The sequence below is a fragment of the Malurus melanocephalus genome, unplaced genomic scaffold (assembly GCF_030028575.1).
Source record: "Malurus melanocephalus ecotype Western Australia unplaced genomic scaffold, MMel_1.1 scaffold_57, whole genome shotgun sequence".
NCBI classification, from domain to species: domain Eukaryota; kingdom Metazoa; phylum Chordata; class Aves; order Passeriformes; family Maluridae; genus Malurus; species Malurus melanocephalus.
The window spans coordinates 1,323,349-1,346,815 of record NW_026623289.1 but is presented as its reverse complement, the minus strand read 5'-3'; the positions used below and the strand labels follow the sequence as shown (position 1 = coordinate 1,346,815).

The following is a 23,467-nucleotide window of genomic DNA, read 5'->3' as shown; positions in this document are numbered from 1 at the left end:
CCCCAGTGCGTGGTCACAGTGGTCACCACGCCTGAAGAGGGTCCAGCCTGGCAGGTCTGGGGGAGCACCAAAGAAACAAGATCCCCACTGACACATCCTCCTCTAGGTGTGGCTTTCCACAGAAGAGCATCCTGGTCTGCTGCTGTGTCACCTTCTGTCACAGAGCCCTGGCTGGCAGGGGTGGGAGCAGCCCCAGACAGAGCCCAGCTGGAGGGTGAAGGATGGAACTGCCTGGTGACAGCAGAAAGTCTCTTCCTGTCTCAGCTGGTTTCATTTCTCTGTTCTGCTCTGGTGCAAGGGGTCACAGGCTGGATACATGCTGGGTTGGGGCCAGGACAATTCTTAGCCCTGGTTTCTTGTCTCTAGCTGCTAAACCAACTTCTCCTTGGGCTGGCTGCATGCTGTTCTGCTGCCCTTCCACATGGCCAAGGCTGGTCCCTRTGCAGAAGAGGAAGGGAAGGTCCTGCTCTCTCACACAGAGGGAGTGGTGCAACTTGTGCAAGTGTCTGTCACAAGGCAGGAAGAGTAGGAGTCAGACTTTCCCAAGCCCCAAGTTAGCTCTCTTCCTGGCCGCTGTGGTGACTGTGGGTAGGCTGACGTGTAGGACAACAAAAGCTCTCTGTTGGTAGATCGAAGTGGAGTACTTTGAGAAGRTCCCAAATTTTCTTCTCGGCAAAGTGAGGTGAAACATTTTCACAGCGCTGTAAGAACCTTCCTGAAATTTTCTCTGAGAAAAGGGAATTAATTACTGAGAAGGGATTCAGTCTGCAATGAGGACCTTCAAGTTTCTTTTATAGTCATAAGACTCGTTAAAGAGCTAGGAGGAAGCCAAATACCACAGCCCTGTGGTTGCTTGTCCTGTGTACAAGCTGCTGCTGTCCTTCCTGGAGGTYATAAATATTCAGTCAGCTCCAAGGATCAGCCAGTGCTGTCTCTGGGGAGCCAGAGAGTCCCTCGGATCTTCACTGTACAGAGCTGGTGTCTGTTTGAAGGTGCTGACAAGGACTGTGCATGTATGTCACTGGCAGCCCTGGCTGTGGCTGAAGTGTGGCACCTGCATCACCTGGAGCCAGGGAATCCTGTGCATGTCCCAGGGAAGKAGCTGGGGGATCCATGCTGAAGTCTCCCTGCATGGATCACTTGTGACAGCCTCACTGCCACTGCTGAAGGAAGCAGCAAGCTGTTTTGTGAACTCTTAGCCTGCAGCAACCCATAAAAATCTCAAGCAATGGCTCCTGCTCAGACCACCATATACTTGAATTCAAGAGAAGCTTTCCCCTTGGGCAACGAGAAGCAACCTCTGGTTTGGTGCCACCCAGCAGCACAGCCCCTTCCCCTCCTGAGCCAGCCCAAGCTGTTCCTGAGCTGCCTGCCCCGAATCCATCCCCCTTGCCATGGCCACAGCCACCGTGCTGCTCTCTTGGGCAGCCCCTCCTACCTGTGACGTGCTGCAGACATTGTCCTCAGAGAATCCAAAGGAAGGAGCACTTGTCACCAGGAAGGACAGGTCTTTCAGGCATCTTTTGAAGCCTCACAGCCCTGGGAGTGGGCAGGGCTGAAGTAATGTGTTCCTGGAGCCAGAAGTCTGGAGGAAAAACAGTTATGGAAATAATAACAACAGTGACAATCAGAATAGGTGGGATCGAGCTCAACACAAAGACAATGTGTTCTGTCTTCTGTTTCTGTGGAAAAAGTCATCTGCTCCTGTGATGAGTCTGCACCCCTCCCTGCCTTTGGGAGGAGGAAGAGACAGGAGGGATGGAGGTGGCTCAGTGCACTGGTGCCTCTCCCCGCTCCTGGACAGCAGAAACCTGAATACTTTGCAGGACACATCATGTCAGGTTTGCTCCTGCCCAGCTCAGTGGACTCAGAGGTGACAGTAGGGATCATTTGTGGTTTAAAACAGGTCAGTCACAAATTGCAGTAACTCGGGTGGCCCTGGGTGTGTGGCCTGCAGGTGGATGGTCTGGAAATAGAGCTCCAGGGGCAAGTGGGGTCCTGTCCACAGCCTGCTGCTGAGGGGTCAGCCTGGGCCTGGAAAGCGATGCAGTCGGAGGCCATGAAATCCCGGTCGGTGAAGGACTGTGCCCTTCCTGCTKGCACTGGTCAGTCATGGCCCGGGGTGGGACAGCTGTCACCTGTCACGCCCAGTGTCCCTGAGCCCAGCCCAAATCCCACTGGGTGCTGCAGTTCCTGGTGCACCCATGTGCCGTGACCCCTCCGTGTACACTGGGTCTGATGGGTGCTCATCTGACCTGTCACCCCCGTGGTGGAGTTGTCCTGCAGGACCTCAGGGTGCCACGTCCCCCTCTCCTGACCCATGGCCGTGTCACCTGCAGAGTGACATTGAGGCTCTCAGAGCATCACTCAGATTTGCAGGTCTTGCAAGCCCACAGCAGTGTGGGTCTGTCCCAGGGCAGGGCAGGGGGTGCTGCCCCATGGAACCCCACACAACGGTGGGATGGGGGCTCAGCACCCTGCCTGTTCAGCATCCCAAAACAGACCTGATGYCCTAATGACACTTGCCAAGGATTTCTACCGGGCTGCAGCTTCCAGCCCGCGTGAGCATCACCCGGCTGRAGAGTAAACAATATCCTTTAATAGGAACAGGCAGGCACCGTTTCCAGCGCAGGGAGCAGAGAGCTCTCCGCAGCGGGACTCGCTCGCCGGCAGCGCCAGGGCCGCGCCGGGGCTGGGATGCCCTGATTTGGAAGTCTCTTGCTGCTCCAAGGGCGGCTGTTTGCTGCTCAGGGGCCAAGGGAGGCTTTTATTTAGAGGATGCTTCGCCTGCTCAGTGTAGAGGGGAAGTCRAAAGGCACCAGCTCGCACTCCTGGGCTCCGCCGGCCGTGACTTTGACCTAGAGCAGACACAGGAGCCACTCCCGCCCTGCCAGAGCCTCCCCGCACGCTGCTGCTGCCATTTATGGGGCTCCCGCCGCCGTCCCGATTAGATAACACTGCCCAGGACAGGGGCAGCGCTCCCTCTGTGCCCGGGACCGCCCCGCTCCTGCCCGGCCAGGGGCTGCCGGAGGAGCTGCCTTTAAAAACAAACAGAGAAACAGCCGAGCTGGAGAGCATCATGCCTGTTTCCATGAGAACCAGGGAACGCAGCCTGCCGGGGCAGCTCAGCTCTGGCCTGGCTTTCTGACCCTGCTCGAACCCTGCAGCATTTCTCCCCAGCTTTTCCCAGTTTTTATCCCTTTTCCTTCYTTCAAAGGGGCTCCTTTGGGTGGACCCTTGCTGCAGGCCCTGCTCTCTCCCAAAGGCAGCAAAGCCCCATCCTGCCCCACCAGCACTCCAAGGTGTGGAGCACAAGGGGTTCCACCCTAAAAATGGCCAAAACGTGGAGGATAAAGCCCAGCACATGAAGAATTTTTTTTTAACTTGGGGCTGCAGATAAGGGTTCGGCCAYGTCTATAGTAGAGTGATATTGCTGCCAGCGCTTGGGTTGGCACGGGGGTCTGTCCTGAGCTGGGTTGGGGATCAGGTCCCCTTTGGTGCTCTCCTCGTGCTGGTGGGAGGTGACCCGTGGGAGGGACCAGGGTCTGCACAAGGCTTTTCGCCTCCAATACTGCTTTCTACAGTCCTTTCCATTCCCAAGAGAAATTCTGCCRGAATTTTCTATTTCTGCAGGAAAAGCAGCAGAGAGAGGAAAGGTTGAGCTCTCTCGAGACCTTTGTACTTTATTTTTACTTTTGTTGTTGTTTTTATTTTAATCTTGAGGAAGGAACAGGCTAAAAGGGGCATAAATAAAATCCAGCTAGTTGGGACAAAAAGACTTGGTTGAAATCCTTGCYCAGCACTGTGGGTGGGTTTGCACATGAGAAAGACACTCAGATAAGGGAGGATTCTGTATCTCAAACCAGGAATTTTGTCTTTTCTCTGTTTTCCATCTGGAGAAGAAGAAGAGTGACCAGAGTCACCGAAGAGGGAGAGCAGCACAKCAGAGGATCATGTCCAAGAGCCTCCTTTGCCACACTGTCCCCAGTCTCAGCAAAGCAGCTTCTTCCCTGCTGCAAGATGGAGCTAAGATACTCTCTGAGGGCTGGTTAAAAGCCTGAATGATGCTTTTTCTAAATGCAACACTACAAAAGCACAAAGCACTATTAGCACGCAGCCCAGCATAAGCTGAAGGAGCAATTCTGTTTTCTGTTCCAAGACAGACTTTGGGGCCTCACTGGAGGTTTCCTTCCCCTGGATCAGCATCATATCCCCTCACCTGGGGCTGTGGCAGGAGGCTTTTCTACCTTGGAAAGGAAAGAAAGTGCTGCCAAGCTTTCACCTGCTTCTAAAATATGTTAACTTCATGCTACGCGCAGAGTGTAGTGCTATTGCTTTAAACAAATATACACACATCTAATTTTCTTGTGTTACTTTCCAAGGATCCCAGTCTTAGTGTGGCTTGGCAATAGTCTCACCACAGGCTACCCTTTCTGAGARGTTCCTTTCCAAGTCCCAAAATATCTCCCACAAGGGTTTGTTTGGAAACTGCAGCCCTTTGGCCACGGCCACTGTGTCCTGGGTGCCGCTGTGAGCCCAGGCTGGCCACTCCAGGCTTCCTCAGTGGGGTGGCAGGACAAGACAGAACATGTTGARAAATAACGAGGAGACAGTTATGCCAAATTCAAAGATTAGTGGTTGGCTTATTAGGTTTTACCCTCAGCTCAGTATGAAGTAATGCTAAATGACCCACACGGAAATCAGAAGGGAGGATTAATAAAGTTTAATGGTGGAGGTTTGTGTTTGGAAGGGCCATGGGACTAAAAGCACTGGCAAAAACCAAAATGTTTCCCTCCCCAGGCTGGTAGATGTTTCTTAGTATCTTGAAAATTGTTTTACCTCACTTGATAGTTTTATGATTCTTTTTCAGGAGTGTTCCCATGCCCATTCAGCCTCAAATAGCTCTTGGGTCTATAAATGTATTTCATAATTTCTCTGTATCTTTTTGATGTATTTATTCCAAACCTCTCTTAGGTAATCTAATCTGTGGTTTTGGTGGTCCCTGCTCAGGGCTGGCTTTAACTGGAAGTGAATAAACTGAGCTAAAAGGCACGTCAAGTGAGCGCCTAAACAACTCCTCTATAAGATGATGGCTCTCCAGGGAAGTTGTTCTTGGTGGAGGCTTCACTCTTGAACTAAGTTGCATGAAAAAAAATCTTGGTATGGCCATGGCAATGGAAATGATCTTAAAACAGAAGGAGGTTGTACAGGTACCCCTGGAAAGTCCAGGCTAATGGGGTACATACACTAACCACAGACATGTCATTGCTGGTTTTGACACTGATTTATAAAACAAAAGTATTTGGAAAAGATACTCTGGCCATCTGCTTCTTCAGCTGACCCAGTGCTTGGTGTCCTTTCTCACAAATGCTGTTCCAGGGCCAACCCTTTATTCCTTGTGAGGAAAAACAAAATACAAATTGTGCCTGCTTTTAAAGTTGCATTTGATACCATGTCCAAGGGTCTTCCCAGATACATGTTCTGGGGTGTCATGGCCAAGCACCAGGGCCACCTGAGCTGTGGTGGGAGCATGAGGGKGCTGCAGGGAGGGTGAAACATCATGGTCCCCAGGAGGGGAGASGGGCATGGCCTCTTTCTGGCAGTAACAGCTGAGGGCTGCATCCCAAAATATGCAATCCCACTGCCTGTGTGGGGATATAAGTGGCCACCAGCACGAAATGCTCCCGAGCATCTGTGCCTGCCAGCAGGGAGAGGGGCTGGATGCTCCAGGGGAGGCTACTGCGGCCAGATTGATGATTCCCACTGCAACTGGAGCCTGGCTCTGTCCAAAATTTAGGTTACTGCCAGGAAGTGAAGCACATGAGCCACGGCAGAGCCCCGTGCTGCCACGGGGACCCTTCTCCTCTGACATTCTCAGGATCCAGCCCCCCATGCCAGGGGTGCTGCCCTGCCACAGCAAGGGCCAGGTCTGGCAGGGATGGATTGTCCCCATCCCATGCTGGGGTTGTCCTCAGCACCTCGTTTCAGCTCAGCAGTGCAATCTGTGGCAGGCAGCTCCTCCCACGCTAAGCTGCAAGGTCTCTGTCCTGCTGACAAGTCTCTGCAAAGCACAGTGTTTGTTGCAAATTTAAAAAAAAAACAAAACCACCCACTAAAAAAAAGGCCAAACCACCAAGTAACAGAGAACACAAACTTGGGGCTCTTGGCTGGCCAGTCCCTGCCTGCTGGCTCAGCTCTGTGCCCAGGTGAGCCCTGCCCCACCTCACAGCACCCCAGGGAACGAGTTGCAGCAAGCACAGCAGTAAATGGGCAGTGGGCAGCTCAGCTGCTGCTCAAGGTGGCTCCGTGCAGGGTGTTATTCCCAGCAGCTGCTGAYTCGGTGCCTCTCACACAGCCCTGCCCAGGGCTCACTGGGGCAGGCCCTGCTGATGATCATCCATCTGGTTCTCTCCCACTTCATGCAGTCAGGAGGTGCCTTGCAGTGAGATCCTGTCTGTACAGTCTGCACAGGCACCAGGGACACTGGCCAGGACCTTTGGGACTGTGGGRAGGTGCACCCATCCCCAGCACTCACCTCCTGCTGCTGGGATAGGGCTTCAAAAAGAGCTGGGAGGTGGGAAGCACGGGCACTGGGATGCTGTGAGTGTTACTGTGGGCTGAGGATCAGCCTCTGGAGAGCCACAGGTGGATTTGGGAGGTGCCAAGCGCCTGGTGGGCACAGAAGCTGAGCCCTGGGTCAGCTGGGCACACTGCAGCTCCTGTACATGTGGCCATGCATGCCTGACTTGCATTCCCTCCTCAGCTCTTCTTGGCCTCCAGGACAGTTGTAAAAAACCCTTAAGCCTCTCCTGAAGCTCTCAGCAGTGGGAAACAGCTGAGCTGTGTGATTCTTCATGGTCCTTCCCACCCTTTAGGCAGGTGCAAGGTTTGGATCACTGCTGGGGCCCCACCAGCCATCCCTTGGCGGGATGAGATCATAGATCATCCCTGTGCCACAAGCAGAGAGAGGAGAGGAAGGGGCACTGACAGGGGGAAAGCATGGACATGCCAGAGTCAGAGGGAAGGAGAGAGGTTCTCATTCCAGCCATGAGGGAAAGAGCATTCTGAACATGCTCAATGACATTTTCTCTTAAAATAATGGCTTCTTTTAAAAACAGGGGCGGAAAAAGGCAGCCATCACTCTCCCACGGAGAGGATCTGAAACTCTGGGGMCACGAGTGCTCCCATCCATCGCAATCCTCTTCTCATGCATATTCCCACAACTATTTCTGAGCCATCTCTCCCCGGACAAGTTCCAGCTTGGAGGCTGTTACAGCAMCGATCACAGACGATGTCCCGATGTCCCTCGCTGAGCACAGCCCACTCGCTSATGGAGCAGAGTGGTTCCATGGCCCTCCTGTGTCCATTCCCACTGGAGACCTCTCCTCTCCTGCCCACCTGACATTTTCGGTCACTCGTTCCAGCACAGCCGCTGGAGTGGTACCGCCAGCACGGGGTGGCTGTGCCGGTTCCYGGGGAAGGCAGGAATGCTGTGCCCGGCAGCCCCGGAGCGCCGTCAGCCCGAGCAGGATTAGAGATGATTGCGGGGATTTCACCACCGCCTGCAGGCACACCGGTCAGTTTCTGTGGGTAGACCGCAGGGCCTCAGTGAAACACCAGCTTTCCTGAGCGAAATGACTTCACCAGGCGTGCCCCAAAGCCACCCCGTTTGCGTTCACTGCCTCCAGCCTGTCCCTGGCCAGGGGACAGCAAAGCAGGAGAAGCCACCTCTGTGCCGAASCAGTGCCCAGCCTCCATCAGCTGCCATGGGCAGAGCTGGCACTAGAGCTGACCCTGCCGCTGGTTTCCCCTCCAGCTTCGCTGCAGTTTGGATGTGCAGCAGCATTTGAACTGCACACTCCATTTACACCCCAGCAAACCTGCCCTCAGTGCATGCCCTCACTGCTCTGCTGGACCAGGCACGGGGTTTTGGGCAAGTTAATTCAGTAATTTTCCAATCTCACTCTTTCCCAAGTAATCCAGGAAAGCTTTGCTGTGCTCGAGTGCTAACATCAAACACCATCACAGTAAGTCACTGCAAAAATATAAGCTGACACTTTCAAGGCTCTTCAGCCAGGTTATTCTCAGTTTCACTCTCCAGTCATCAATAATGGATATGGAAAAAGCAACCAGACTGCAGCTGTCAGGCAAACCTCACACCCACCTGCACGAAACACAGAGAAAAGCTGAGGTCTTTGCAAAGATCTGGAGCTTGCATGTATTTCCGTAAAATGAAAATTTCTGGTTTTATTCTGAAATTGCATCGAGGAAAGCTCAGGGTTACCCATTCTAGTATATTTTTAGCTGAACTTTTCACATTTATTAAAAACTTAAATCTTCATATTTTTCTACTGGTTTTCCTGGACGTTGAGCRTGAGGCATTTTGCCCTTTGAAAGTTTAATTCACATATGGATGTGTATATATATGTGCATATATATATATAAACAGTTTCGCAGAGTCTTACTCACTGGCTGGAGGAGAAAAACAAAAATCTTTGGTAGGTTTGGATGCATCTGAGTTTATTTTTATCCTGTCTGATACTGCAGACTTTCCCTGTTAATTGTCAATCGCAGGCTGAGCTCACGCTGCCGATTTAATCGCTAGACCCACACTGTGGGTGTAGCAGGTACTACTTTCTCACCTGGCACACTCAGCCTGGCCCTGTGCAGCATTTGGACAGGAAAGAAAAAAAACCCAGCTGGTGCTTCAAACCAAGGGTAAAGCCCAGTGGTTCAGTACCAACACCCTGGGCAGCCCTCACTGCTGGCCAGTGGCTTGTGGCCAGCAAGGTGCTGGGGGACTGGGAACCCAGAGCAAGTGGCCTGTGCCTTGAACTGCAGCTGGTCAGGGGCTTGTATGATTTCTGTGTAAGAAAATAAATCCTAACATTATAACCAGGGGAAGAGGGTCAAGCAATGCCAGAGGCCCAGTTGTAATTTATGTCTCATCTCATGTGGGATGGGGTGTTCTCCGTAGCTGGGCTGGGCTCCCCCTCCACTGGGGACAAATAAAACCCRACAAAGTCCTATAATGGTGGGAGACATGCCCTGTCCCACTGGTGGAGAGCTGGAGATTTCACCCAGGCTCTTTCCAGCTTTGTATCTTTTTATTTTTTTAGGAGAGGTGGGAAGGCAGACTAGCCAGAGGAATGCAGAGCAGCCAAAGGAACCTGCTGGCCTGATGCTTCCCCAGGGGAAAAGCAAAGCAAACAGGAGATGAAAAGCCTGTGATGCCATCTCCATCCTCAGAAGAGCGCCCTGCCTACCACATGACCACATTTTTTGTGTGTGGGTGGGTGGGCGGAGAAAAGAATAAAGTCTCAAAGACTTCTGCTCAAGTTATTCCATGTTGCGTAAAAATATGGTAATGCTCATCTGAGGACAGGCTGGGGCCTAAACCCTCCCAGGTGAGTGCCGGAGACATTAGGCAATAGCACCTTCCTCTTCCTTCTTGGCCTAGCAATGGATGCTGAGCAAAATGGAAAGCTGGAGGAAAGCATTGCCCTGCCCTCGGCGGTGGTTGGAGCTGAGCAAGAATCCTCTGTGCAGAGCAGGACTGGAGCAGGAGCCTCCTGTGCCCCAGGCAGGGCACTCACCAGGCATCCAGCAGGTAAAACCACCTTGCTCCATGCCTTGTTTTTGTGAGAGAGCAGGCASGGTTTGCAGGAGCCTCCCTGGAGCACCTGGAGCTGCTTGGGAAGCAGCCGTTCTGCCCCCTCACCAGGCCAGGGGCACAAGGGAGCGTGCAGGGAGCTTGAGCATTTCACTGAGGGCTGGGAGCCTCCCAGGCCAGGGCTGAGAGCCCAGGGATGCCGTGGTGCTGAGTCCACAAGAGAGTGAGACACCATGAATCATTTTCCAGTAGATAGCAGGGAAGTGGGATAAAGAGCATTTATGGGCGGTCTGCTGCCAGTGAGTGTAAAAGGAAAGGCAAATGGTTTCCCAAGCAGCTTCATTTCTTGAGCAAAGACCCTGGGGTGCCAGCAGGCTGCTGCCTGTGCCATACATGTCCAGAGGTGAGGCTTGGCAGCACACCGCCCAGGGCTGGGCAGCTGCTCCCTGAGGGAAGCAGAAAGACTCAGCAGGAAAAGATAATGACAAACAGAAATTCCCCTTGAATATATTGTAGAAGTTGTGCTGTGAGGGACAAGGTGCCAGCCTGTGGGAGCAGGGGTAGTGAAAGGACAGCACAAAGCACTGCCTCGCAGCAGCAGGATGGCAGTAACCATCCCTGCTCCCCAATCCGTGGATGAGAAAAGCCCAGCTGAAATGTCATGGGAAAGCCCCAGAGACGGCCCTAAGAGCTCCTGACCCCTCTCCTTCCCCAGCCCACACCCCCAGCACTGCTGGGGCCAACAGAGGAGTCCCCACTCCAGCCCTGGTGAGGAACACTGCCATCACCATGGGGTGTGATGAGAACAAGAGCCACATGGTTCCTTTTTAAAAGCTGTGGGGCACACGTAAGTAATTGCAGTTTGTCTGGATAAAGCACTGACTGATACACCCCTCTCCTTCCCTGGGTTTAAGGCCAGGTATCCTACCCCTTGGCAGCCTGCCACCACCTGGCACCATTTTTGAGTGCCCAGGGCACAAGCAAGTGGCTGCTCCATCTAATTCATGATGGGCACCCAAGGCACAACAGTGAGTAATGCCAAAGACCCAAACAAAGCTTTTAAGGTGAGGGGCAGGAGGTTTAATTTCTCTCTTGATAAGAGATTTTTAGCAAGTCCCACCTGGGGTTGGTCAGTGCCCAGCCTTTTGCAAGGACACATTCTTTCTCTGGAATATTTACAATTGCTTTGTACAAGTTGAAACAAAAGCATGGTCGCATGGTAGCAGCAGGAGGAAACACAGCAAAGGTGGTGGGTGGGAAAGAAAACCAAACAAAAGTAAGTATTTTCTAGTTGGATGTAGGCATTAAAGACTGGCTTGCTGCAATTATTTAGCCAGCTCAGACTGTGGGGCTGAAAGCACACAGATGTAACAGCTCTGATGGGTTAAGAACATAGGAGAAACAAGATGCATAGAGAGAGAAATGTTTTTATTAGTCCAGCTGATATAGCTAGAAAAAAATAGACAAGTTTTCAGGCAACTCCTTCCATTAGGTAATTGCTGTGAGCGCAGTAACAACGCTGTGTTGAGGAGAGGCACCACTAAATGAACATTCTCTGATTACAAGAAGCAAAACCAGCTATTTGCCAAGCGTCTGTGAACAGTGACATGAAGCACAGCATGGGGGATCTAAAGAATATACAGAACCAACCGGTTGTCTCTTGCACCATTTTCTCTTCCCTGCTCTCACAAGCTTTGTACAGAAAATCCCTCTGCTGCTTAACTCAAATACAGGAACATCCAGCACAGAACAAAACTCTTACATATGATCTCCTCTCCCCCACACAGTTAACTTTGAAACATAGAAAGCTGTATTAAAAGAAAAAAAAAAATCTTATCTGAGATGTTCACTCAGCCTTTTCTCACCAAAATTAAATTAGCTTACCCCAGCTGGAATCATCTTTTCAGCTAAATGACAGCCTGCAATCACAGCCTTAGAAATATCACAGCCTTTACAAAAGCTTCAGTTATCTACGCAAACATATATAAAGCTGCACGCCATGAAGCTCTGCATCAACCTCTCATCACGCTCCCTCCATCAAAGCTGGATTCTAGCAGTGGGTAGAGCTGTCGAGCAGGTGCATCTGCATSAGCTGCAAAGGCTGTTCTTTCCCTTTTCTTTCAAAGGGTCTGATGCTCCTAGTTCGCAATATCTGTGTAAAATGCTGCTCTTGTATGYTAATAACATGATGCTTCCACACAGCAAGCATACATGTACAGCTATGCTGGAGAGCAGACCTGCTTGATGCAATCTTGAGCTCACACCCAGAGAACTACCTGAGCTTGCAAGCCCRGCCCAGCTTGGGAAAAAACTGTTTAGCATGTTTTAATTGAGTATACTGCTCATTTTTAGGTTCATGGGGCAACTGGTGCATAAGCCAACAAAAGTCAGCTGACTAAAGCTAGTTAGCTGGTATTTTCCTCTAAGTGGTAGCTTCCAGCCCCCATCTCTGCCCTGGCTGAGCCAAAATCGTTCTGGGAGAGGCATGGGCTGAATTAATCTAGGTTTCACCTCCTTACCCTTAGAAGAGCAGCTGGTTGTTTACACCAGCTCTCTGCACAGCCCAAGATTGAACACAAGCTTCTCCCCACACAGCAGCTCAGGGTCAGTAATACCATAGGCTGCAATCTGACCTCAGAGCCTTGCCCCACAGCCCCCAGAGAGCCCCTCAGGGGAGCCCTCCATTGCCSAGCCTTGTCCCCTCTCCCTTACAGGAGCCAGCCTGGCTTGCAGTACTCTGGATAATGACATTTTACAGTTGGCATGAGCAGATGCACAAGTCAAAGCCTTGGAGGTAGGGCATGTTTGCAGTGACTCATGTTTAACACTAGTTCTCAAATTTACAGCAACTACAATCAAGTTAAAAGGTTCAACTTTCAAAAACTGCTTTAACATTTCAACTCAGCTGGTCTGCAGCAGCACACCTAGGAATATGTGCTTGCACACAAAACCAGACCATCTAGCATAACTATGAAAACCAAATCACTTGTATCTCAAAAACATTCAGTTAACATATCTAAGACAGCTCAGGCCAAACAATAGTTTATTTCATTTTCAGCAACATCTCAACCATCAAAAAAAAATAAACTCTAACACAGATGGATGGAAGACTTCTCTACAGTGTAACTAAGTGGGCTCTAACCCCAAGGGTTTGAATTGGAGTGACATTTTATTATTCATCCAATAAGTTAGGAAGCATGAGAATAAAGTGCTTTATTTCTGAGCTGGCATGAGGTCATCAATGGACTGGCCTTTTTCAAGGCGTTTCTCCATTTCAATGAGAAGCTTCACACCATCCACCACCATCTGCACCAGCTCCACCTCAGAGAAGCCAAGACGATCAGCATTGGAGACATCAAACACTCCTCCAACAGCAGCTGTGTCCACACCACCTGCAGCAAGAGATTCAGTTACAACATTGACCTCAGCTAGAGCAGGTGAGTCCACCTTTCCTTCCTCCCTAGACTGAGGTAGGAATACCGCAGGACCATTCTCTACAAGCTGCCACTGGTGCCTCCTCCTACATGCATGAAGATAAGGCCATGTGCAATTACCAACAAGAACCACAGAACATACCAAGAGGCCAGCTCTTGATTCTTCTGACCCATGAGCTATCTAACCTGAGGTCACAAGTACCCAGTGGAGCCATCTCCCAGCCAGAAGTTAAACAAGAATTCCCATCCTTGCTTACAATGGGAACAGCTGCCACAAAGTCCACCTGACCTGGTGCTCAGCATGACACACAAGACCAGATAGCCAGACACAGTACAAGTAGAGCACTGGCATCTTCAGCTTCTCCTCTATACCATTTTAAGGCTTTGTTCTCTCCATGTGCTTTCCAGGGGTACCTTTTGGATGGGTGCGACAGGCACCAACAATGTGAACCAAGACAGGGCTCTGGCCATAAGCAGGTTTTTGCTGGTGTCTTAGGACAGACTGACTCAGGCATCAGTGTTACCATCTCTCACCTGTGCCCCGTTTCTGCAGCCGAAGCCTCTTGAGGACTTCTCCAAATTTCTCATGTTTCCCAAGGTGTGGGATTTTGATGTGCACACCAGCACGAAGCCCTGTTCCAAGGTTGGATGGACAGGTCAGGATGTAGCCCAAGTGTTCATTCCACATGAACTCATAGTTTTTGGCCTTGAAGAGACTTTCAATCTATAAATAGAAAGAACAAATGTTTAGAGATTGTTCTCTGCCTTAAGATTATAGGACATCCAGTAGAGCTCATCTGCAGCTTCAGTCACCCAGCAACAGCCACAATAGTCCGAACAGCTATTTCAGCCACATAAGCCCCCTCCCCTATGGAAAAAAGGGCCACTAACAAGGGGCTTTTAAGGCCTTCATCTTGCTTCTAGCAATGAGAGGGGCTAAGTTTAAAAACTACACTTATATCACTATCTGTAGGGAAGTTGGATTTAGTACRTTTAGATTTAGTCAAGCTGGCACATCTCTTAGGCCCAGGAAAGGGGCTGGTAAAGCTCAAGCTTGTATCAGGACCACAAGCAAAGAACAGCATCCAGTCTAAAAAACTTGAGCCCAGCTTTGCCCATCCACATTCAAACAACTTCGCCCCCCACCTCCCTGGTGTCTCAATGCTTTGGAGAGCTATGTAGAATTTCTTTAAAACACAGAAAAAAACCTTTGGATAAGGATGCCACCACATCAAGAGGACACGTCTTAGATTTCACAGCCACAAGGCTTTTTGCTAGTATAGGTGTTTTGGAGCCCTTACAGCTCTAGACCTCATCAGGGTATTTACAGATATCCAAACTATGAAACACAACCATGCARGACTCCAGAGGGGGCTTGGAAACTGCATTCTCAGCTGTAACCAGAGAACAATATACCATTTGAGCCTGCAGCTCAGACAATACTGRTTTACCTTTGTTAATCCAGTACAGAAGCGGGTAAATACTTCCTTCATGTTGCCACCTTTCTGCATGGAAATAACTCTAAGGTGGTCCTCCTCATTGATCCAAACAAGGAAGGTCTTGTTATCATTGTGCCTAGGAGACAAAGCAAGCAATTTGCTGTCTTTCCCACTCACATTTCARAGACAGCACCAAATTGCTCATCACTGTAGTTTTTAGTTCAAGAGGCTCACTCAGCTGCTTCAGCAAGATTGATCTTCTTTCTTGTGCCCACACAAGGACCTGAGTTAAGCTGGTAGTTGTTACCCTGCTCTTTTCAAGAGGTAATTTGGATTGGCCTTTACAGAGTGAGTAATTACATGTCATTAGCTAGTCTTACAGTACCAAAACCTGAAACCCCCTCATAGCCCTAGCTCCCATGTAGCCCCAGTTAACAAATTTAAGGTGTTTCTTTTGCTCAGCAATTTGCAGGAAGGTCACCAGTAGATTTTGAGGGAGCCCTGTACAGTAATGYTCATAATGACACCATGTGTAACAAAGCCCTTTTAGCAGAATTTTGTCAGATTCTGTCAAACTGCACTTTGTACCTTATTGTCACTATTAATTTTAGTTCAGGGCTCTTCAGAGATGCTATATAAAAATCCTCTGAACAATGGGCCCCCTCTTGTCRCAGCTTGCAGCTGACAGCAAGTACTATCATCAGATTATCATGCTGGTAATTTCTGAACTTGATTAGAATCAAAAATTAGCTAGTACCCGAGGAAAGTTATTTATGCAAACAACACCAAGACATTACACTTCAAGGCTGTAGATTAGTCATACTCAGATGACAGCGCTATCTGATGCTGGCAATCTGCAGGTAGATGATGCAATCTTAAAGGTGACCTACAGAAACAAAGCGTGCTTCCTCTGGGTTGCACTGAAACAGCTGCAGTAATAAGACTGGAGTATCCCTGTTGATAAAAACCTAGCCCTTAGCTTAAAAAGGGAGCAAATTAATTATGCTGCAGAGGTTCCTGAGATGCAGAGTTTTATGTAGGTGACCTACATCTAAAACACGCAGAACCTTTCCATTCCACACCTCTGCATCAGTCAACTCCTGTCACCCAGTCTCTGGGGGTAGGGGGGAAMATCTTATCACTAGTACAGGTAAAACCATACTAGTCCAGCACCAGYGAGTTTCTGCCAGCAGGAGTGAAGACACTGCAAGGGAGTAACAATGCATCCAGGATCAACTCTGAGCTATGATGATCCCATGGTTTGCACCACAAGTTACTCTCAACCCTGTGCAAAGAGCTGACTGTAGAAGCTTATCTGCTCCTTGACAAGTGATGTACTTCTATAAGCTTCAGTTTTTGTTTGGTCCTTCACTAATCTGTGCTGGAAGGACAGGCTCTGGTTCTGGGCTAGCCAAGCTGGCTTGTTCTTACAGCATAAGAACACTTGTCCAAATTCTGCTGCTTAAACTGCAACTTSCCCCACAGAAGTTTCTCATCAAAGTTTCTCATCAAAATGAGAAACTGCTATTTTGCCCAACAGTACAAGTCACCACCAAAACTGCAAGAATTTTTGACRTCTGTAACTGCTTCCTCACAGACATACTCACCAGATGCCTCTGGCATCAGGCCAGTCTCGTGCCATCCCAGATGCCAACAGAAGAGGAGAAACTGGCTTGTCAAACAAGAAGTGGTCATCAATCAGCTGCTGCTGCTCTGCATCAGTCATGTTCCTCAAAGCATAGTACTTCCCCTTGAGATCACCATCCAGACTACCCAGAGCTGAAAGAGAGAGGCTCTTTTAGAATTGACTAAAGGTGCTAGACTTTCCCAGCCATTTGGAGACCTCACACTAACTATGGCAATGTCTGATCTGCTGGGTCTGGTTCCTCCCTTGCTTTCATCAGCAATGGCAATGTCCTTGTGGCATTACAGAACCTGAGGCAGTATCATATGATTTGTCTGCACCTTCCAGGCTCATACAAGCAGCCTTTGTTCCCTTACATGCAGTATGGAATCGTTACTGCTGCTGAACTGTACAAGTAGAGAGTGCTTTTCTTCAAAGGAGAACCAAGGTTATGAATGTAACAAGCAGTATTATTCTAGCCAAGGTCTGTTACCCTGCCCTTGAGAGGTTTTGAAACAAGTACACTCTCAGGCTCTGCAACTTCTCCTTTGAGCACTGGGAGGYAATAGGAAAAAAAAAGCCAGCTGATGAGTTACACGGAGCACTGGGCTTATTCCAGTCAGCTGCAGATTGGAGCAAGACTACACCTCCGAGTTTAGCGTTAATGAAGTCAATTAAAAGCAGCCACAAAATACTGCACCCCATGACTCAAGCCCTGTAGTTGCTACATACTTGTTACATTTCAGGTTTGAGCCCTGATGAACCAAGCTCTTTCCCCACACACAGACAGAAGCTTTTTTTGACATCAGCGAGGTCAACTTAATGCAGTCCAACTTCCCTCTCCCAGGTGCTCTCAGCCACAAGCTGCAGTGCTGAGGCAGCTCAAATGTAATGAGCCTTTTCAAGGGAAAGCTCCATGTTCAGACTAAGTCTCCARGGAGTTGGCTTTTGCCAAGTGCCTCCACTTTCAAACTACAAAGGACACCTCATGCACAAAGGACAGAAGTTGTTTCCCGGATGCACCCAGCTCTCATTTTACCTTCAACAGAGAGCTTCTCGATAGCCCGCCTCTCTCCTCGACTGCAGTGCGGGGGAAGGCAGAATCCACGGATGCTTCTGCCAGTTCTGACACGGGAACTGAGYACATAATTGGGATCCAGGTCATCACCTCCCTATAAGATTAGGAAAGCCGTGAGTACAATGCTGTTACCAAGGTATCTTCCCGTAACACATGCAGCTCCCGTGCATTTAAGAATGCACTTTACACCTGAAGTATTGACTACTTGTCCCCGTAAACCAATGTCTCACTTAGGAGATTCTTACAATTTCAAGAATTACAGATTCTTACATCAAGAATCTGTGTAACCTAACTCTTGCTCTGAGGCCAAGGCTACAGCTACTAAGTAATACTAGAAGATAAGGCTATCACCAGAACATCAGTTTTATGTCCATTTCAGACTCTGGTCTGAGCTTGTTATCCCTTCGTATCTGCAATCTAAAGATATCAACACAAGGCAAAACCTTGTTTACRTAAGAGTTTACTCCTGCAAGTGAGCATTGCTCATTATTGTTCTCCCAAGGCTCTTATTTTCAATATGACCTATAGCTAGCTAATCAACACGGTGTTAGGTACTCCAAGAGTTTACAGTAACATTTGAAATACATAAAATGATTAGGAAACCTTACTCCTAGCTGTAAAAGTATGACACCTATTCTAAAGTATGACATGATCAGCTGATAATTAAGAACCAATATCAGACAGAAAAAAGTGTTTAAATTTTCTGACAGTCCTTGACTCGTAGGACAGTGCTATTTAGCATGACTACTACAGCCCACAGTTCATGGAAATAAATACATACTGAAGGTGTTGGGCACCAACCCAGGTTGCAGCAGCACCTGAAGCAGACTTCTGTTGCACACCAGCTGCCTGGCTGCACCYAGCCACTGCTATCCCACAGCAGTAAACTCTACAGGCTCATTACACCAGATTCCCAGTCCAAAGCATCCATGCTTGGCGGAAGCAAGSGGACAGAGTCTGAGCAACCAGTTTAGGCAGCTGCCAACAACTTTCTTATTGGTCCTCAGACCAATAATCTATAATTGATCAAAAGTTTGTACCTGCAGGTTATCAGCATTCAGGTCRGTCTTGTGTTGATCACTTGGTTTGTAACCACCATGCCTGTCTTCAATAACTGGATCAAAGAGCTCCTTGAACACCTCATAGGATTCTTCATCACCAGCCACGCATCCTACTGTCATTATGAAAGGATGGCCTGGAGTGGTAACAAAGTCAGAAGAACTAAGTTTGGGTGACATTTGGCTGTACTCCAGTGCAGCACTAACCAGGCAAGTTCTTTAGTGTCAAGTCTAGTCACTTAGAAATTCACTCTTACACAGAAACATTTGGAGAGACCCTACATTTTACACTTCATTCAGTTAGTCAAATGCAGTGCTATGGAAACCCATAGCTGCTGTCATTAAACCATGCTCATTTGTCAAGCTTGGTTTAGGACAAATTTGCACAGCACATCTAATTTCACTAGCTAATTTGGATCATTGCATAGAACTTTATATCTAAACAATCATGCTTTGCTGCAAGCAAGCATGCTTTGCTTTTTGCTCCTTCTGCTACAGAGCTATATTTCTGTAGTCTGCTCATAAATACCACTTTCACAAGATCAGTTTTAARTCACCATATTCAAAAGCACCAGTTACTTCAGCTGGTTCACACGGAATATTCTCAATGCATTTTACCAGGATTATCAACCCCAGTCTGAATGACATCATCCAGGGTGAAGCCACTGGGCGTGACTCTGTCTCTCAGTTTCTTGTATAAATCCAGGGTTAGAACTTTGGCCATGTGGTTGTTGTGGGTGCTCAGGTCCGGGTACTCCTCATCAGGAGGCAGTCTCTGATTATTTAGTTGGGCCATTTTGATATTGCTGGAGTAAAAATAAATACTGTAATGTTAACATGTAAACACATCTGCTCCCCCTTTTTCATAGAAGTGCTATAGAACATCACATAACCAGTCTGGAACAGGAATAGACCAGGATAGCCAGGTAAACCAACTGTTTTTTGCCCACCCTCCCCGGTTGAGTTATAATTGGAATGCATTTGGTTTCACTTTTTTTTTTTTCTCTCCAGATTGAAAGTATTTAGCAGAGCAGTTACATAATTGAAGTGTCTGGGAATTGACATGTCAGATCACAGCACGGAATACAGCTTTGATGGAAACATGGCCTCCTAACAGAGCCATGCTTTTAGAAAAGTCTCTTAGTGCTTTATAAGATTTGCCCCTCAGTAGCTCAAGAACTTTGGGTGCCATTGTCAAGCAGCACTTCCAGTCATGAGGGAGAACAGATCATTATGCAGACCTAGCGATCCCATTACCTGGGTTGTCTACCCCAGTCTGGATGCAATCATCCAGGGTAAATCCACTGGGAGTCTGTTTATCCCTCAATTTCTTGTACAGGTCCGGGGTCAGCACCTTGGCCATGTGATTGTTGTGAGCTTTCAAGTCAGGGTACTCCTCCTCAGGACTGTGCTTCATCTTCAGGAGGTTGTGGCTGTTTGAGAAGGGCATGGCTGACCCTACCGCAGTCACTAAGGGAGAAAGATGGGAAGCCTATCACTGGGGGCTTGGCAGCCTCCGGATCACCCTGGGGAACGCCAGGCACCCAGAAGGTCACCTTGGCTCATGTTCCACCCGCGCCTTTGACACCTTTGCTGCTACACCATCTTCCACAAGCGCCAAGGAGAAAAGAAAAAAAGTTCTTCATCTCCACCAGCCTTGCCCCGTCCCCACCATTCCCGGCCGCAGGGGCAGAAGCTCTCCCGCCTCCCGGGGCACCGCCCGGGTGAGGGGACGCRCCCAAGGTCGCGCGGAGCGGCCGTTGCAGCACCGGGCAGACCCCGCGCGCGGCTCCGGGTCAGAGGGAGCGGCCGGGCCGCCGCGGGCTGGGGGGTGCTCGGCCCCGCCGGGACCCCGGGCCGGCCGGCAGGTGAGCGGGGCGGCACCGCTGCGCCCACGGTGCGCGGCCGCGCCTCCTCCCGCCGCTGCCGGGCGAGGGGATCCCGAGAAGCYACAGCGGCCGGCGCCCTCCGCGTCCGCGGAGCCACGGCTGCTCCCTGGCCGGGGAGGGCAGCATCTGACAAGCCCTTACACAACAGACGGTTCCCTCAGGGGACCTGGACGGGGCGAGCGTATGTAACTACCCTGCTAAATACCGGGTTAATCTGGTTTTAGAGCCCAGCCAGCCCGGTGAGCACCTGCGCCGCTCGCCGCTCCTCGCGCCCCCCGCCCCGGCTGCGCCCCTGCCCCGCGCCGCCCCTCGCGCCCCNGCTGTTTGCAGAAATAAATATATATTAACAATGTGAATGAGTATCTTGAATTGACTTTCACCTTTACATAATAATATCTTTATCTTTCTCTGACGCGTTTCTCACAGYTCTCCCCATGTTTATCCTCCTGTCCAAACAGAGTGTAGTCATCCACATGAATGCGGATCTGAGCCCCAGAGTTGCTTTCTTTGACACCAGCTGTGAATGTCAGGAGACGTCACCTGAAACTCTTTCCCCAACACAATCCTTTCAGCACCATGACCAGTACCCTCAACCAGCACCTAACAACAAGAAGCAGGTGCACTTTACAGAACTGCTCAGGACTTAAAAATAAKAATATACATGTAGAGGAAACCATTGCAAAATAAAAAGCCTAGACTGCTTCAAGTAAAAATGTGCTGTGTTTGGCTGCCATCCAGATTTCCGAGTTATTCCAGGTCTGGTAGACTGAGATGCTGAATATACAGATCTCCAGGAGAAGCCAAGGGCTCGGCGTCTGTGCAAGTCCAGTCTCTTATCTTCCGGATCAAAGAACAAATCCTCTCTCCCTCCTGGTCTYCTCTGCACTTTTAACCTCACAAAATCTTCCCCTACACACTGTTTCACACAATACTCATGCTTCACAATAGTGTAAATTCCAAATAATGCATGGCTAAACAAGTACTAAATGATTATAAATAAAATTATACCCAGAGTCCTCAATAAATTACAATATAAATGTAAAATTACTGGATTACCTCAGCTGCAAACATAATTCTGACTGTGGATTTTTTTAATGTAAATCACGAATTTTTTATTTTTAATTTGAATCAGAAATATTCTAAAACCATTTTCTTACAGTACATCATACTTTTGTGGTGGTGTTCCCCACAAAAAAAAAAAAAAAAAAAAAAAAAAAAAGGAAAAAAAAAGGGGAAAAAGACCAAAATCCTTTGTTTAAAGGCTGCAGAACAGCTCAGCTGCCCCGGGACTTACCGAGGGCTTCGCAGCTACAAGAAGAACCACCGCAACGTTCCGCTTACTGCACCGCTCGACTCTGAGTGAAGCCCCAGCACCACCGCCGCGCCTCTTTTATATAGAGCGAGAGCCGGCATCCCATTGGCCGCTATTTATAGCCCATTCATTCCATTGGCCCGCGCGTCGGAGGGCGGTGCGCGCGCTGTACCGGCGGCCGGGCYCGCGCTTGCCGCCATTTTGCTCGGCGTCGGAGAGGCCGGGTGGGCGTGGAGGGGTCTCCCGGGGCGCTCTCGCGGCCCTGAGGCAGCTGCGGCGCCATCCGTTACTGCGAGCGTGAGGGCAGGAATGCCTCTCTTGTGCTACCGCCCAAGGGCTGCCATYGCACACCAACGTGGCCGGTTGCAGGCTTCACGCCTTTGTCAACACCTTGGTTGAAGGTTCAAACACGGGTATGATAATCGACTATCCCAAAAATAAGGGTTATGTCGTATGCGGACTGACCGTGCAGCGAGCCTTTTGAGTGGCAACTCCTCCCGGGCTGGCAGAAAACCCTGAAGAGGCTGCGGATGTGGCACCCAGCCCCCAGCAGACKGGTTCTGCAGAGGGAGGACCTGCACCTCGCCTCCAGCACCTGCGAAGCCGTGGGCTCGTTTTACAGTTTATTTGAAAGGAAGTAGGGTGGTTGTGTAAATCACAGTGAATCCTCTGCTCTTGTCATGTGCCAAAAAAAAAAAAAAAAAANCAATCAACTGTTCTGTAATTTAATTGTTCAGGAGATTTGTGGAGTCAAGGTCACTTCAAGATCCAAAACCCAAGGATCCATTTCTATTCATTGGATATGCTCTCTCCCTCCCAATCTTGCAGAACAGGGAATACCAGTCACGGTAGGCAGTTAATAGTCTCAGTGTGCCATGCATTACAGCATTTCCAAYACAAATACACACCTCTTCTTCACAGAACTTGAGTGACATGGAAAGAGAGTCACAAGCATAAAACCACTAAAATATGTCCAATTCACATGTTTGATAAACAGTGCACCCTCTACCCCCCTTTTCTCACCACTATTTGATGAATTCCCAGCATACAGCAAGTCAGAAGTGGCTGGGTTTTACTCAGACWGCATTTTAAGATTTGCTGAAAGCTGTGTGTAAATTGGATCCTACCCTTGTCACAGCATTCCGTGCCAGCTTCCCTAGTGACTTAATTACAGATGCTGTGCCCTGTGTCAACAGCCTCTGATCACTYGCTTTATCTGCCTCATCTGCTGGGAAACGCTTGCTTTGGATAAGCCTGTATGACCTGTTAGACTGTGATAAAGGCACCAATACTCACTTTCCATGCTAGGATGGTATCTTAGTGAATACTGATTTATATGCTATGTTTCCTGATGGAAAGGTGGGCTGATTACTCCAGAGATCTTTGCACTGAGCTTYAACAATGAAGAATTAAGGGAAGTTAATCATGGGGCATGCAGCTAATTTCCTAAGAGGCTTAATTATAAATGTTGTGTAGTGTACAAGTGCAAGAGGAGATGGGTGTTAGCTAGTGAATGTGCCTTCTGAAATTACTTGTGTGAACGTAATATGAACTTGAAGAATTAGGGGATAAACATCATCTTGGAAACACAGAAGAATATTCCAAATTAGGAAACAGAAAGTGGTTTGCTATGAGCAACTGAATTGTTTCCAATTCCTAATCTACAACTAAACACCACTTAAAAATTAAACATAACACTCATGTACCAGTAGATTAAAGAAATTGGCCATAGCTGCWTCTGCTTAACTTGTCAAATGAAACTTCTCTTCCCATGTATCACTTGAAATATATTTGCTTAGTTATTATCCTTGGTGCATATTTTTTCTCACTGCTTAGGCAGTCTGTTGAAAATTACTGATTGTTTCCAGTGAGCTGAGTGCCTGTGGAAATGAGGAGTTGCTGATGTCTCAATCTTGCATACAGTCAGGGCCACAGTGATCTGAACAGCAGCCCATCATGGGAAAGAAAGGACATAAGAACATAAACAATGACAAATATAACCAATGACACTAAAAATGAC

At 49.0% G+C, this 23,467-nt stretch overlaps 1 protein-coding gene across 2 annotated transcripts; it reads right to left on the bottom strand.

The window, feature by feature from the left end:
- Window positions 1-12,639: 12,639 nt before the first annotated feature.
- On the bottom strand, window positions 12,640-21,491 carry CKB (creatine kinase B). Of its 2 annotated transcripts, none has more exons than XM_057365727.1 (8): window positions 21,430-21,491; window positions 19,504-19,716; window positions 18,229-18,383; window positions 17,150-17,282; window positions 16,094-16,265; window positions 14,499-14,622; window positions 13,582-13,771; window positions 12,640-13,005 (listed from the first exon to the last, which is right to left on the bottom strand). In XM_057365727.1, exons 2-8 carry the CDS (start codon window positions 19,694-19,696, stop codon window positions 12,827-12,829), a joined length of 1,146 nt encoding a protein of 381 aa, XP_057221710.1. In that variant the 5' UTR covers window positions 19,697-19,716; window positions 21,430-21,491; the 3' UTR covers window positions 12,640-12,826. The 2 variants fall into 2 exon arrangements, with proteins under 2 accessions (XP_057221710.1, XP_057221711.1); XM_057365728.1 differs by lacking the exon at window positions 19,504-19,716 and adding an exon at window positions 18,865-19,052.
- Window positions 21,492-23,467: the final 1,976 nt, after the last annotated feature.